General features: G+C 37.8%; 1 protein-coding gene across 7 annotated transcripts in view; it reads left to right on the top strand.

Moving 5' to 3' along the window:
• The window catches only part of Uso1 (USO1 vesicle transport factor), a 93,848-nt gene that overhangs the window by 31,083 nt on the left and 47,369 nt on the right, over positions 1-15,396 (top strand). For 5 of the 7 annotated variants that reach the window (XM_013069670.3, XM_087185995.1, XM_087185994.1 and 2 more), the window contains exon 4: positions 10,273-10,349. The exons of the other annotated variants lie outside the window; for them this stretch is intronic. In XM_013069670.3, coding sequence (XP_012925124.1) covers positions 10,273-10,349 — 77 coding nt within the window. The remainder of the gene's footprint in view (positions 1-10,272; positions 10,350-15,396) is intronic. 7 annotated transcript variants of the gene reach the window in all.

Here is a 15,396-nt window from a genome sequence, read left to right as displayed (position 1 = left end):
TGTCATGAAAGTATCTTATTTCTCCATCCATTTTGAAAGGTAGTTTTGCAGGGTACATCAGTCTGGGTTGGAGGCTGTTTTCTTTTGGGGCTTGGAATATGTCACTGCAAGCTCTTCTTGCCTTGATGGTTTGTGTTGAGAAGTCTGCTGTGATTCTGATGGGCTTTCCTTTATATGTGATTTGTTTCTTTTCTCTGACTGCTTGGAGAACTTTGTTCTTCTGTTGTGTTTCTGGAATCTTCACAATTATATGCCTATGTGTAGATTTTTTTTGATCAAGGCTATTTGGAGTCCTATATGCCTCACTTATCTGTATGTCAAGCTCTTTTCCCCTGCTTGGGAAGTTTTCTGCCATTATTTCTGTGAAGAGATTTTTTATGTCATCTGCACTCTTTCCTGTTTCTTCATTGAGCCCAATCAGTCTTATGTTATTCTTCTTTGCATCATCTAGCAGCTGCTGGATTGATTTCTCATGTTCCCTTATAATTTTGAAGCTATTTTTCTTTTCCTGGTCACTAATTGCAATCTTATCTTCTATATCTGAAATTCTGTCCTCACATTGGCTCATTCTGCTGTGTAGACTTTCAGTGGAGTTTTTCATGTCCTGGAAATCTATTTGCATCTGTTTTATGAATTCCATTTGTTTCTTATGTTGGGATTCCATCATGTTCCTCAGCTCCTCTCTAGATTTATTAATCATATCTTGCACTAGGGGCACAATTTCTCCTGCTATCTGAGAAATTATTTCTGATTTTATTTTTTCCAGATCCCCTTTTGTTGCCAGTTCAGTGGGTCCAGGTGGTTGAGTATCAGAGTGTTCCATCTCATTTCCCTTTGGGATTGTTGTAGGTGATCTGGAAGTCTGGTTTTGAGACTTATTGACGTGTTTTCTCATTTCAACGGGGGCGGGTGGCTGTTAGCGCCTGCACGGATTACCTCCTCTGAGCTGGGTGAGGTGGGACAGGGGCCTGGAGCAGCAGTAGGGATGGTGACCCAAAAGCCCTTTCCTGTGGGCTGGGAGCAGCAGGAGGGATGGTGGCTGGGAAGCCCCTTCCTCTGGACCAGGAGCAGTGGGATGGTGGCTCAGAAGCCCCTCCGTCTGGGCTGGGAGTGGTGGGAGGGATGGTGGCCTGGAAGCCTCTTCCACTGGGCCAGGAGCAGTGGGACAGAAGGTGGCCCAAAAGCCCTTTCCTCTGGGCTGGGAGCAGCGGGAGGGATGGTGACCGGAAAGCCCCTTCCTCTGGACCAGGAGCAGTGGGATGATGGTTCAGAAGCCCCTACCTCTGGGCCGGAAACAACAGGACTCAGTACTTTGTTCTGGTGGTCTGGTGTCCTCTGCGTCTTTGTAGTGTGGAACCAGGTGGCTGCCTGTCTGCAGCGGGGTGATTCGGTGTCTTCCGGGAGACTCAGGACCTCGGTAGGGCGTGCACTGACCTTCATGTGTGCAGGGGGCTGATTTGGCGTGTTTTGTGGGACTCAGGACCTCGGTAGGGCGTGGGCAGACCTGCCTGTCTGCAGTGGGCTGATTCGGCGTGTCCACCCAATCTTGATTGCTGTCACTTGGTAGCAAGTTTTCAAATCAGGAAATGTGAGATCTTCAACTTTATTGTTCTTTTCCGAGATGGTTTTGCCTATTCTGAATCCCTTGCCTTTCCATATGACTTTTTTTTTTCTGTATGACTTTTTATGATCATCTTGTCAGTGTCTGCAAAACAGCATCCAGGATTTTATTAAGGATTGTGCTGAATTTGTAAATCATGTCAGGGGATATGGGTGTCTTAACAGTATTGTCTTGTTACAATCATGAACACAGGGCATCTTTCCATGTATTTGGGTCTTAGTTTTTTTCAGCAGTGTTTGTATTTTTCAGTGGAGAAGTCTAACTTATTTTAGTAAGATAAATTTCAAAGTATTTCATTTGTTCTAATGTTTTTGATGTTATTTAAAAGAAATTGTTTTCTTTATTTCATTTTCTGATAGCTCAATCGATTTTTTAAAATTGAGTTTATATTCTGTGACTGATAAATGTTATTCTTAATTTTTATTTTTATTAGTACATGTTTGCAGTATATAGTGATTACATTCATTGTGGGGAGTTGGTGCATGTACATAACACACCTCATTTCTTAGTATGTCCCCCTCTCTGCTCTGTCCCCTATCCCTCTATCTCTTGGTCCTTTTACCATTTGCAAAAGATTTATCTCCCTCTTTCCTATTATCTGTCTTTTATTTTGCTCTTTATTGCTTAAATTGCCAGTCATCTCTCTACCATTTGTTTTTTTTGGTTTTGGTTTTGGTTGTTTTTGGTGCCGGGGAGCGAACTTGGGACCTTGCACTTGCGAGAGGCAGGCAGTGGAACCACTGAGCTAAATCCCTGGCTTTTGCTCTTTATTTATACTTTGAGTTTGTCATATAAGATTAAGTATATTGTCTTAGTTACTTCCTCATTGGTGAGACACAATACCTAATGCCTGCAAATAGGGAGGGGAGGAGGCTTGAGAGGGGGGAATGGGATAAAATAAAATAAAATTTATTGAAAAATAAATAAAGGAGGAGAGCTTTATTTTGGCTCACAGTTTGTAGAGGTTTCAGTCTGTAGTTGGCTGACTCCAAGGCAGGATATTGTGGCAGAGGGGCATCACAAAAGAGAGACAGCTCCCTTGTGGCATGGCAGACAGGAAGCAGAGTGGTCAAGAAGGAAGGAGGAACATACACCCCTTCAGGCCATGACCTAGTGACCCACCTCTTCCAAACAGGCTTCACCTCCCAATATCACATTTAGCTGTAAATTCATCAGTGGACTCATCCTCGGATGAGCATCACACCCAGATGATCGGATCGCCTTCCCAAAGCCCTGAGCGCATGAGGCTTTGGGAGAATGTCTAGATACAAACCACAACACTTGATATTTTTTGTTTTAATTTGTATTTTTATATAGTACAGTTTTGCTTTATATAATTATATTCATTGTGGGGATTTGGTACACATACATAACACATCTTAATTATTTTTTATATCCCCTTCTTCTCTCCTCCTTCCCTCCATCTCTTGGTCTCCTTCCATTTGCAAAGATCTGTCCTTGTTTCCTATTATTTTTTATTCTACTGTAATTAATTTATGCCGTTGATTTCTCATAAAGAGAAACCATGGAGTACTTAAACTTGTATATCTGATTTATTTCACTTAACATTATAGTCTCAAAGTATATCCATTTTCCTGCAGATTACTCAAATTTATCCTTCTTTATAGCAGAGTAGTACTCCACAGTGTATAAATACATTTTTAAATGCATTTATCTGTTGATGAACATAAAGGTTGCTTCCAAAATTTAGCTACTATGGAGTTGTGCTGCTATACACATGGGTGTGCACGTATTGCTGTGTTATATGATGTCTTTAACTCTTTCAAGAAGATACATAGAAGGAGAATAGCTGGGTTGAATGGAATTTTTTAAGTTTTTGAGCAATCTTCATACTGGTTTCCATAGTGGTTGTACTAGTTTACATTCTTACCAACAACGTAGAAGATACCCTTTCCCCCAAAGCCTCACCAGCATTTATTATTACTTGATTTCTCAACGCAGCCATTCTTTCTGGAGTAAGGTGGAATCTCAGTATTGTTTTAATTTGGTATACAGGAACACTACTGATTTTTGTGTTTTGATTTTGTATCTGCTACATTGCTGAATTTGATTATTAATTCAGGCTGCCCTGGAATTCACTGTGTAGCCCAGGGTGGGCTTGAACTTGTAGTAATACTCCTGGCTCAGCCTCCTAAGTGCTGAGATTATAGGCATGTGCCACCGTGCCGGACTGCCTAGGAGTCTTAGTGGAATTTTTTGGGTCTCTTGTGAAAAGAATCATATCATCTGCAAATAAGGACAGTTTGACTTCTTTTTGTCCTACACATTTCCCTTTCATTTCTTTCTCGTCTGATTGCTGTAAGGTTCAAGTACTATATTGAATAGGAATGGTTTGCTCTTGATTTTAGAGGAGAAGCTTTCATTTTCCCCTGTTTAATATGACATTGGCAGTAGGTTTGTCATAGATGGCTTTTATTAGATTGAGGTAAGTTCTGTCTGTACCTATTTTCCTCAGGGTTTTTATCATGCATGGATATTGCGTTTTTGCCAAAGGCTTTTCTGCATCTTTTGAGATGATCATGTGATTTTTGTGATTCTGTTTGTAATGTATTACATTTATTGATTTGTGTATGTTGAGCAATCCTTACATCCCTGGGATAAAGCCTAATTGGTCATAATGTATGGTTTTTTTAGGATTTGTTGCATTGTGTTTGCTAGTATCTTGTTGAGCATCTTTGCATCTGTGTTCCCTAAAGAGAATGGCCCATATTTTCTTTTTCAATTGAGTCTTTGTGTTGTTTTGGAATCAGGGTAATGCTATCTTATAGGAATGAGTGTGACAGTACTCCTTCCTTTTCAGTTTCATTAAAGAGTTTGAGGAGTATTGACCTTACATCTTCCCTGAAGTTTAGCAAATTCAGCAGTGAATTCATTGGATTCTGGGCTTTTCTTAGTTGGTAGATTTTTTAAAGTTACTGCCTCAATTTCATTGCCTATTCTTGGATTATTCAGGGTTTTTGTATCTTGGTTCACATTTGGTAATATATAAGTATCTAGGAATCTATCCACTTCTGGATTTTCCAGTTTATTGGAGTACAAGTTTTTGAAGTAGTTACTTATAATCTTCTAGATTTCATAGGTGTCCATTGTAATTTCACCTTTTTTTGTGTGTGTGTGGTAACAGGGATCAACTCAGGACCTTGCACTTGCAAGGCAGGCACAGTGCCACTGAGCTAAATCCCCGGCCCTCCTTTTTTTTTTTTTTTTTTTTAGAGACAGGCAGGGTCTTGTAGTTCAGGCTGTTCTTGAACTCATTATGTAGCCCAGGCTGGCCTCAGAGATCCTCCTGCCTCAGCCTCCTGAACTTTTTTCCTTTCTAATTGCACTGAAAAAGGGGCTTTTCTTTCCTTTTTTGATAAGATTGGTTAAGCATTTTTCCTTATTCTTTCAAAGAACTAGCTCTTTAATTCATTGATTCTTTGTACTTTTTTGGTTTTAATTTTATTGATTTCTGCTCTGATCTTTATAATTTCCTTCTTTGTACTAGCTTTAGATTTGGACTGTTCTTATTTTTCTAGGACCTTGAGGCGCATCATTGGGTTATTTGGGCTCGCTCTGTTTTCCAGATATGAGGATTCACAGCAGTAAACTTCTCTCTTAGAATTGCTTTCATTGTGTCCCATAGCTTGTATGTTTTACTGACATTTTGTTTGATTCTAGGAGCTAATTCTTTCCCATTGATTATTCAAGAGTCTATTGTTTAATCTCTTGTGTTTGCATTATTTCTGTGGTTTCTTTGCCATTAATTTCCAGTTTCACTGCAGTGTGAGCTGATAATATTCATGAGATAATTTCAGTCCTTTTTATTTAAACAGGCTTTATGGGTTAGCATGTGGTTTATTTTGGAGAAAATTCCATGTGCTGCTGAGAAGAATGTGTATTCTGTGATTGTTGGGTGGAATGTTGTAGATAGCTATAAAGTCCATTTTTGTTTGAAGGTGTGGCCCAACCCTGATATTTCTTGTTGATTTTTTTTTGTCTAGTTGATCTGTTTATGACAGTGGAGTATTGAGGTTTCCCACTCTAATTGTGTTGATATTTATCTTGTCTTTTATGTCCAGTAGTGTTTTAAAAGGTAGTTTTGCAGAATACATTAGTCTGAGTTGGTGCTCGCTTCAGCAGTGCATATATATATATATGTTTTGGGTTTTTTTTGGTGGTACTGAGGATTGAACCCAGGTCCTTGTGCTTGCAAGACAGGCAGTGGAACCACTGAGCTAAATCCCTGGCCCTGGAAGTTATTTTCGATTAGGGCTTTGTGATTTATGATTATGGCTTTAAGATTCTGTCCTTGTGTTGGACTTCTGGGATTTTGCCTATGGTGTGTTGTGGAGAAGTTCTTTTCTTTTATTTTGGTACCAGGGATCGAACTCAAGACCTTGCGCTTGCAAGGCTGGTGGCAGCACCACTGAGCTAAATCCCTGAGAAGTTCTTTTTTGGTTATGGGTGCTTGGGGTTCAATATGCCTGACTAATCTACACATTTATTTTCCTATATTTGGAAAGTCTTCTGCTATTATTTCTGTAAATAGGTTTTTTTAATGCAATTCACAAATATCTTCTGATTTTTCACTAATTTCAGTTAATTTTAGTCTTTGCATCATCTAACAGACCTTGAGCCCATTTTCTATGCCCTCTTGTTGTTTTTAAGGTATCTCTGAGTATATGGTCACCTGCATCACCCCTGCCTTCTTTCTGACACTCTGTCCTCACATCGATCACTTCCATACTTTGAATAGAATTTTTTTTTATTTCCTCAATTTCTGTTTGGTACCCTTTTGCAGACTCTTAATTATTTCCTAAACTGGTCAGTCATGCTTTGTGTCATTTTTTTTAAGTTCACCTGGCTTATTAATGTCTTCTGTAAGCTCACCAATCTTTTTTTATTAAGTCCATTATTTGTTAGTTATATCATCTTTGAGCTTGCCAAGCACATTATGGATCAGTTTTTATCTCCTCTTTTATCACTTTGTACAGTTTAGCCTTTTGCCTTTTGATTTTCTCTCCATTGATCATCTTTGGGGGAGTTGGGAGTTTTTGTAAGCATTTTGTTGCCTTGTTTTCTTGTGTTTCTATTGTGTTTTGTGTTTTTGTGTGTGTGTGTGTGTGTGGTGAGGGTTGATTAGGGTGGAAAGATTGTGTTGCTAGTATGGAAATATCTTTAATTAGTGTCTGCACTCTGGGCATAGCTAACTACAGGTTTGCCTTACTCTTAGTACCTGACCTCCTTCATTAGTTTCAGGAGGGAAAAGTGCAGTGTAGTTGGCCCAGTTCTCCAGAAATAAAACATGGTTTTGTTGATGACACAAAGACAAACCAGATACTGGCATACAGTGGAAAGCAGTTAACACCTTCTCACTGGCTTGACCCACTTGTGATACATGCATGACTGTCAGTCACATTGGGCATCTTGGGCCACTGGTGGTTAACTATTTAACATCAGATGGTGGAATTCAAATCAGAGCCACCTGGCAGCAATATACAAATTATGGCCTGTCATGAACATACCAATAGCAACACCTGTCCCACCCTGATAATAGCAACAAAATCAGCAACGGTAATAGAGTCAAAGATGAATTGGATAGTGTCATACCATAAGAACCAATAAAAGCTACCACAGTGCTATCCTTTACAATAGAAATCTGTAATTACAATATAGACACAAAAGCCAAATATTGACGTGCAATAAGTGTATACTAAATGAAACAGCTATACCACCATTAATGATAGAAAAGACAGCCAGGAATGGTGTCAGACACCTGTAATCCCAGTACTTGGGAGGCTGAGGCAGGAGGATAGCTGCAAGTGAGGTCAGACTTGGCTACATAGTGAGTTCAAGGCCACAGTGAGAAGAAACTGTCTCAAAAAACCAAACCAAACAAAACCATTAGGAATTCTACAATAATAGCATAGAGTCAGCTAAATATCTAAAGATTAATACAGCTTAATGGTTATACTGGTAAAGATGGAGGGAGTGGGAAAGGGGAAACTGAAGGAAGTAAAATTTGAAAAATAAAGAAAAGGAAGATAAGGAGAGAAAAGTGAGATAAAGGGTCCTATTAAGGAGTAAAAAAAGTAGATAAAAATAATAGGAACAAACATAAAAAAGATAAAAAGAAGGAAAAAAACCCCAACCTCCCAAAAAACAATGAAGAAAAAAAGAAGTGAGTCAAAAAAATTCCTTTGTGTTTTGAATGAGTGGTTTCTTTCCACAGTCTGCAGTATTGGAATCTACCAGATATGGGGGAGGGATAGTGAATCACTACTAAGATCTGTTTTATTTCCACTTGCGCCTTTTGTGTGTGAATGCGGGGTCCCAGCTCCCCTTTCCCACTGTACGTGGTCACCCAATGGTATCCACTCTTGGGCGTTATTCGCTGCAGCTGCTCCCACTTTCTGTGTCCTTTTGTGCGCCCCAAATCATAGCTTTTTCCGCCTAGCTTTTTGGCCTGTGGGTTTGTGAGCTGTGTCCCTTGCTTTGGAGGCCCCTCTTTCTAAGTACCCCAGGTTGTGGCAGCTGTCCATGCCAAGCAGTATCCATGATCACATTGGCACACGGGGAGAGCAAATCACTGAGCTCTGTGCTGGACATGGGCAGCGGGACAAGGTAGTAAAGCTATCTGCTGGACTTAACACCAGCGCTTTCAGACCCAGCCCCTCTGAAAGCTACATGTGCTAGACCTGCCTTCTCACTCTGGAGAGTGGGGCCCTTGTCCTTCCTGAGGTTAAACTTCTCAGAAGGTCTGTACCTGGCCCATACTCTGTCTGCAACTGTGTCTTCTAGCCATCTTCCATCTAGTCACTGTGTGTGTGTTAGGGACCCTGGAAACCCTGAGGCGACATCATTCTGTAGTTATGCAGCTCATTCTTAAATAATTGACCCTTCCCCAAGTGGCTCCTTATTAAAACTTCTTAAATATAGCTGGTGCTGCTGTGAAGTTTTTCTCTAGCTCTAGCCTGCCAAGCAGGAGTCACTTTCAGAGTAAAGTCCTGTGCTGCCTTTACAGTTTCCCATAACTGGGCTTTTCTTGGGGCTCCCATTGCTGGCCCTCTCCAGGCTCACCTTGTGTTAGTAAAACAGGTCCCTCTCCCAGGATCTGGGGTGCACGTTCCAGGCTCTACTGTGCTCTGTTTCTCCACCTCCTTTGTAGTTTCTGGTTTTTCAGTCAGCTCCCTCCTGATTTCTGGAGATTTGCTTCTTTTTTTCTTCATTAAGGTGTTGTTTTTCAGGTATCTCAGTTCCAGGTCCTGGAAGGTTGTGTTTGGCTCAGTCATTTTTTTATATCCTGAAATTATTGAGTCTAATAGTTTAGTGGATCTTCAAGATTCTTTGTGTATAAGATGTTATCTGTAAATATGTGTAGTTTACTTTTTCTTTTCCAGTGTATATGCCTTCTAGTTCATATGTGTTTGGCCTAGACCTTCCATTTCAGTGTTGGATAGAGGTGGCAAGAGAAGGCATAGCTACATAATTCTGACCTTTGAGGGAGGTCATTCAGTATGGCTGTGTAATGGTGGGATCTTGTGTGTGTGTGCACATGTGCATGGGGATGCTGGGGATCTGACCCAGGGCCTCACACATACCAAGCATCCACTCTCTACTGAGCTACATCCCACCCTTGAAAGGTGACATTTTCATAGGTATTAAGGGTGTACTCTTCTGTTTCTAGTTTCTCAGTTGTTTCTTTCAAAACTTCTTGAACCAAATAATACTAATCTTTGTAAAAACCCACTTCATTTGATGTTTAATCCTGTAGTTCTAACCCTCCTTGGTCTGTCTGCTTTGTTATCAGCAACCGCTGCAGATCACTTCTTCATGGTCATTGACTCTTTGGGACCTGTGTTTTACTCTTGCCATTCTAAACGGCACCATCATCCTATATATTTCAAAATTTGTCAGTTTTGCAGCAGCTACAGAAGGTTTCATTTCCTGATGTATAAACTGTACATATTTACTCAAAGTTTTTTTTTTTTTTTAAGAAAACAACGTATAAAAAAGGGTACTCCAACTATAAATAATACTTGTGTGTGTGTGTGTGTGTGTGTGTGTGTGTATCACACACATATTAATCTGGTTAATGTTATGTGTGTTTTTCTGGTTTTAAAGTTGGGTTTATTTTATAAATTTATAATACTTTTAAAAATACACATAGATACAGATATATACACATGTATCTTGTTAAATGGAATTATTTGGTCCATTAATATTTGAATTGTATTTTTTTTTCCCTCTTGGCAGTACATCAAGGCTTTTTGTTTTTGAGACAGGATCTCACTATGTAGTTCAAACTGGCCTTGAATTCACTATGTAACACAGGCATTAAAGGTTTGTGCCCCCACACCCAGCCTGTATCTAAGGTTTTTAATTGCCATGCCATTAAACATTCCTTGAAAATAAAGTTTTTAATTTTGCCCTACTGTTTTTTATTATTGTACATTTAGGTCACTTCTAAAGTTTTACAATTATGAATTGTTAGAGATTCTTTGTAGTTTGCACACTGATATTGTCTTAGAGAAAGTTTTTAGAAATGGAATTAATGTTTCATATGGTCTGCTAAGTAACTCTATAATGGTCATAATAGTTCACACTCTAACTAGCAGTGTATAAGTATAATAATTTCTTTTTTCCAGTTCGGATTCTGAAATAATAGGTTATGCTTTGGACACACTGTATAATATAATATCTAATGATGAAGAAGAAGAAGTTGGTAAGTTTCCAGTTATTTTATTGTGTTTTATATGTAAAAAGTAGGTCGTGCCAATTTTGGTGATTTTAAAGTTGGGTTTGTTTTATAAATTTAGGGTTTTTTCTTTTTATTGTTTTAAATCAATAAAGATTTAGGCCTAGACCTAGAATATTATCTTTAGAACATTGCTTTGTTTGTGATTTGGAAAATTCTGATGAGAATAAGATCCTTTTATTTATTAAAAAAAAATTTTTTTAAATAGGGTCTTGCTATGTAGTTCATGCTGGTCTTGAACTTACTATGTAGCCCAGTTGTAGCAGTGATCCTCCTGCTTCACCCTCCTGAGTGCTGGGATTAAAGGTGTGTGCCACTATACCTGGCTGATCCTTCCTTTTTAAATGACATTTTTTCCCTTGTTGTACAGTATTTAGTTTTGCTGGTTTTTTTGGTCTTTCTGGTGCTGGTGGGGATTGAACCCAGGGCATTATGCGTGCCGAGCAAGCACTGTACCACTGAGCCACATCCTAGACCCTGTACTTGGTTTTAACTAGGCTCCAGGAACAGTAGCTAGTTCTGAGTTGAGAATCCCTTCTGTCTGTTGATGGAAATCAAACGATGATATATTTATGTTATTACCCAGTGAGTAGTATGGGAGGTAGAGGATTATTTTTCCTAATAAATATTTCAACTTTTTATATAACAGTTGGGTTGACAATTGTAAACACAATTTATTACATTTATAAATTTTTTCCATGTACATTTAATGTCTTTGGTGTGAAATAATATGAATTAGTTTAAAATCCACACGTTTCTTTTGTATGTCATCTTTTTGTTTGAAAATACTTGCCTATTTCAAGTAGGATAGCATGTCATTTATTTTATGGTCATTAGTGTGAAATGTTTGGTTAAAGTCAGTGTTCTGTTCTGTATATTTTTAAAAAGAGTTCAGTTAATAATGTGTGCGGTTAGTAATGTGACAGTGCTGCTGAAGAGTGCATCCCTTGTACTAGACTAAGACTGGCTGTTCGAGTAGAGTGCAGTGCCTTTTCCATTATTCTAGAAAGAAGAATGGATGTAGTCATCTATTTCATAAACCTAATGTAGACTACATACTGTGTTCTTTTGAAATTCACAATAGACAAAACATAGATGTAAATGCATATTGACGTGGCACATATTTTATTATGAGCAGATATTAACTCCAAAATACTATTAACAGAAACATTTGAAATGAGGTTGGGTTGAATGGTCACAGTTACTTAAACTTAAATATGCCTTTTTTAAAAAAAATTTTCTTTTCAAATATAAATATCTTTAAAAAGTAACGAAAGTGCTACATATGCGATCAAGGAAAAAAAATCCATTAGTTACTGCCGCTTAAAGTAGATTAAACTTTAAAAATATTACCACATCCATTATCAATGTGGCTTCCAATTATTAAATAAATTGTCTGTAGCAATATAGCTTTTCACACCTCTACAAGGACAGAGTAAAGAGAACAACAAAGCAGTCACATCCTATTGTATCTCGAACACCCACTGTGGAAGTGGTAAATGACCCCTGCTTTTTTCTGCTCCTATTTAAGCAAGTGTTTGCATCTGTGATAATCAAGTAAGCAAAATCCCCTAAGTCCTCCATTGACTCAGATTGAGGGGCTTCCGCTAATGGATACAAAGACTGTGTTCTTTTACTCATTTCTGACCTTAGCTCCATTAAAAAAAATTTTTTTTTTCCTAGGGATTGAACCCAGGTCCCCACTGAGTTATATCTCTGGTCCTTTAAAAAAAAAAAAATTATTTTGAGACAGGGTCTTGCTAAGTTGCTAAATTGCCCCAAGTTGTGTTTGAACTGGTGATCCTTCTGCCTCAGCCTCCCGTGCTAGGATTCAGGCGTGCACCACACACCTGGCTTTTGGCTATTTTGAAGTGAGCATCCAGAAGTCCTTTGGATAAAACAGGAAAAACAATTATTAGGTAAACAGTAATAGGATCACTTTTTCTTCTGAAAATTTATACATTCTGGGTCCACTTTTTAAAAAGGTGTTGAGAAATGTGTCCTTCAGTTTCATTACTGATGGGTTCTCTTCACTGTATCTATCATCAAAGGTGATTCTTAGCTGATGTGTCATACACTCTTAGAATTCTTTACCTCCAGAAGATTTGGAGCCCTTTAATTTAGAGATAAGTTTGTCTCATCGTCTCAGAATTACAGCATATCCATGTCTCTTTTAGAATCTCAGCAATTTGACTAAAATAAATGTCTTCTAAAAGATTATATTGCTCATTTGACTTTTTAAGCTTTTATGTGTGTACAGTTACTTGAACATAAAACTGTTTACTTCATCCCTTCTCATTTATTCATTTTTGTCTACTTTTTCAGGTGATGTTGAAGGTAAAAGATTGTGTGTACATGTGGATGATGCTTTTAGGCATAATTTCTGGTAACATAAAAGGACACTGTCAAGTCATGTTTCTTCTGGGTGCTAAAAACTCTTGAGATTTGGTTCATTGCATCAAAATTTCTTAAAGAGGAATATTTGACAATTTTATTGCTGGTTTTTGGGGGGTCTTTTTGTACCAGGGATTGAACTTGGGTCCTTGCGCTTTCGAGGCAGGCGGCAGAACCACTGAGCTAAATCCCCGGTGTTGTTATTTTTTATGGTTACTAAATCTACTCTCAAGAACATAAAAAATATTCTAGAGTAGCTTTTAATAAAATTAAAGCTTTTTCTCTGGTAGGACAATTTATTCAAAATTACTTTGTACTTCCTGGAAAAAATTTTATACAGTTTATTACTTAAATTTTTAATTAATATTTGAATATGTATACCTATGCATGTACCCATATATACCTGCATAGAAGAACTGGAAGGTATTTCAGTTCAGAAAATACTTGTAAATTGATGTTGTCCCTTTAAAATAATGCATGCACCATAATCTGGTTACTAACATTTTTACATTAATTCATAAAACTCATTAATACTTTTTTCTTTTCTCTGGTGATCTGTGTCAAGTTGTTTCCTTTTAACAGTATTTCTTTTCCTCTTAATTAAAGTAACCATATTTTATTTTATTTTGTTTTACTAAATTTTCTTGAGATACTTAACTTTAAAATGAGAAAGGAGCCAGGTCTGGTGGTGCATGTCCTGTAATCCCAGCACTCTGGGAGTCTGAGGCAAGAGGATCATAAGTTCAAGCCCAGCCTGAGTGACCTAGCAGTTTAGTGAGACTGTCTCAAATTAAAAAGGGTTGGGGATATAGCTTAGTGTGAAGGTGTTAGGTTCAATCCCCAGTAATGCAAAAAAACCCACAACTTGTTAAACATGTTTGTATCCATGGTTGTATTTGTGTTGAGGTAGGGGTGGATCCCATGTTTGAGGCCAGCCTGGACCCTGTCTCAAAAAAAGGGGGGGGGGGGGAAGTAAATATTGTTATCTAAAGTAGATTTAAAATTATATGTAACAAAGTTGCTTATACCTAACAAAAAAACCAATATAGAAGGTAACAAAGATTTACCATTTGTGGCATTTTGATCTCATTTGAAGTCAGAAAACACCAGAGCATCGCGCCTTGACTCTTGTCATGCCCTTTTTCTCTGGGTAGTACTGATTTATAGTTGTTTCTATTACTACTTTGTCATATTTCAGCAGAGATTTAAAATTTGTAGGGTCCTTTCATGTCTGTTATCTTACTTAATCCTGACAGCAGCCTGGGAGGTAGGTGTTACTTTTTTCTTTTAAAGTCCCAGAGCTTATTCAGGTAACAGAAGACCTTCTGAGGATTCCATAGATATCTGAGTAAATAAATTGTGGCCAATTTTACATTATTTTTTTTTAACTTTTACATTATTTTTGTTTTCCCAATTTGATTCTTTATTAAGTTATGTAAGTCACATAACTGGATTCTAAAAGATACAGATGAACATTTGAAAAATACATGTGTGGGCCGGGGATTTAGCTCAGTGGTTTCGCGGCCTGCTACGCAAGCTCAAGGACCCGAGTTCGATCTCTGGTACCAAAAAATAAAAATAAAAATAAAAATACAGGTGTACCACCTGTAATCTCAGTACTTGGGAGGCTGAGGCAGGAGGATTGCCATGAGTGCAAGGCCAGCGTGGACTATATAGTGAGTTCAAGGCCAGCCTGAACTACATAGTGGGACCCTGTCACCCCCCCCAAAAAAAAGAAAAAAATCTATCTGTTTAGTTGACCACAGTGTAAAAGATTATAGGATATTCCCTCTGAGTTAGGACTACTTTTATTAGAATATGTCCTTTTTATTTTTTAAAAAAGTTTACTAGTACATGGTTGCAGTACATAGTGATTACTTTCAATGTGAAGAGTTGGTACATGTACTTCCTTTTAGAATATATCCTCTTTTAAACAATTTTTTTTTTCTCTGAAATGTGGATTGTGAATTTGGTATGGAGTTCTGAAGAAAAGTTCAGAGATCTTTAAAAATATTGTTTACACCTCTGGGAAAAGTAAAACTATAAATGTATTGTAATAACTGAATCTATATGTCTTTTAGTTAAAAGCCAGTAATAGAAACAGGACTGAAAGGGTCCAGATGTACATAAGGACTTGAAAATAAGTGGTTGTTCATTTTACGTCTCTACCTCGGGTTTATGTTTACTATGGTAACAAAGGGCCATTTTGTTTTTATTTTTTCATTTATCTTATGATAAAGCATCATTTACTTTTGCAGTTTATAATAAGTACAGTATATAATATATAAGCTCTAGGATGTAAAAATGAACTTAGCCCTAGGGGTTGTAATATAAATAAATGTTCTGGAAGAAAGAATGGTTTAACTTATACCTTTGCTCGTATGTGAAAACTTGTTGATGTAGTTTTAGTTTGTAAGTTTTAGATATAATTAATATGGTAGTTTGTGAAGTTCTGGTTTAATTTACTACTGCACCAAAAGCTTTGGTTACCTTAGTTGCTTAACTAACTTTTGGAGCTTTCTGGAAGTCTGTCTACCAGCTGTAACAGACTTTTATGGCTCTAGAGTATGTCTCGCTAGCACTATTTTTAAATTGACAGTATTAAAGCGGAAGGAGCCAT

Source organism: Heterocephalus glaber, unplaced genomic scaffold, assembly GCF_053883595.1.
Source record: "Heterocephalus glaber isolate CG9 unplaced genomic scaffold, H.glaber_assembly_v1.0 deba00001504, whole genome shotgun sequence".
NCBI lineage: Eukaryota > Metazoa > Chordata > Mammalia > Rodentia > Bathyergidae > Heterocephalus > Heterocephalus glaber.
This window is presented reverse-complemented; position numbering and strand designations above follow the sequence as displayed.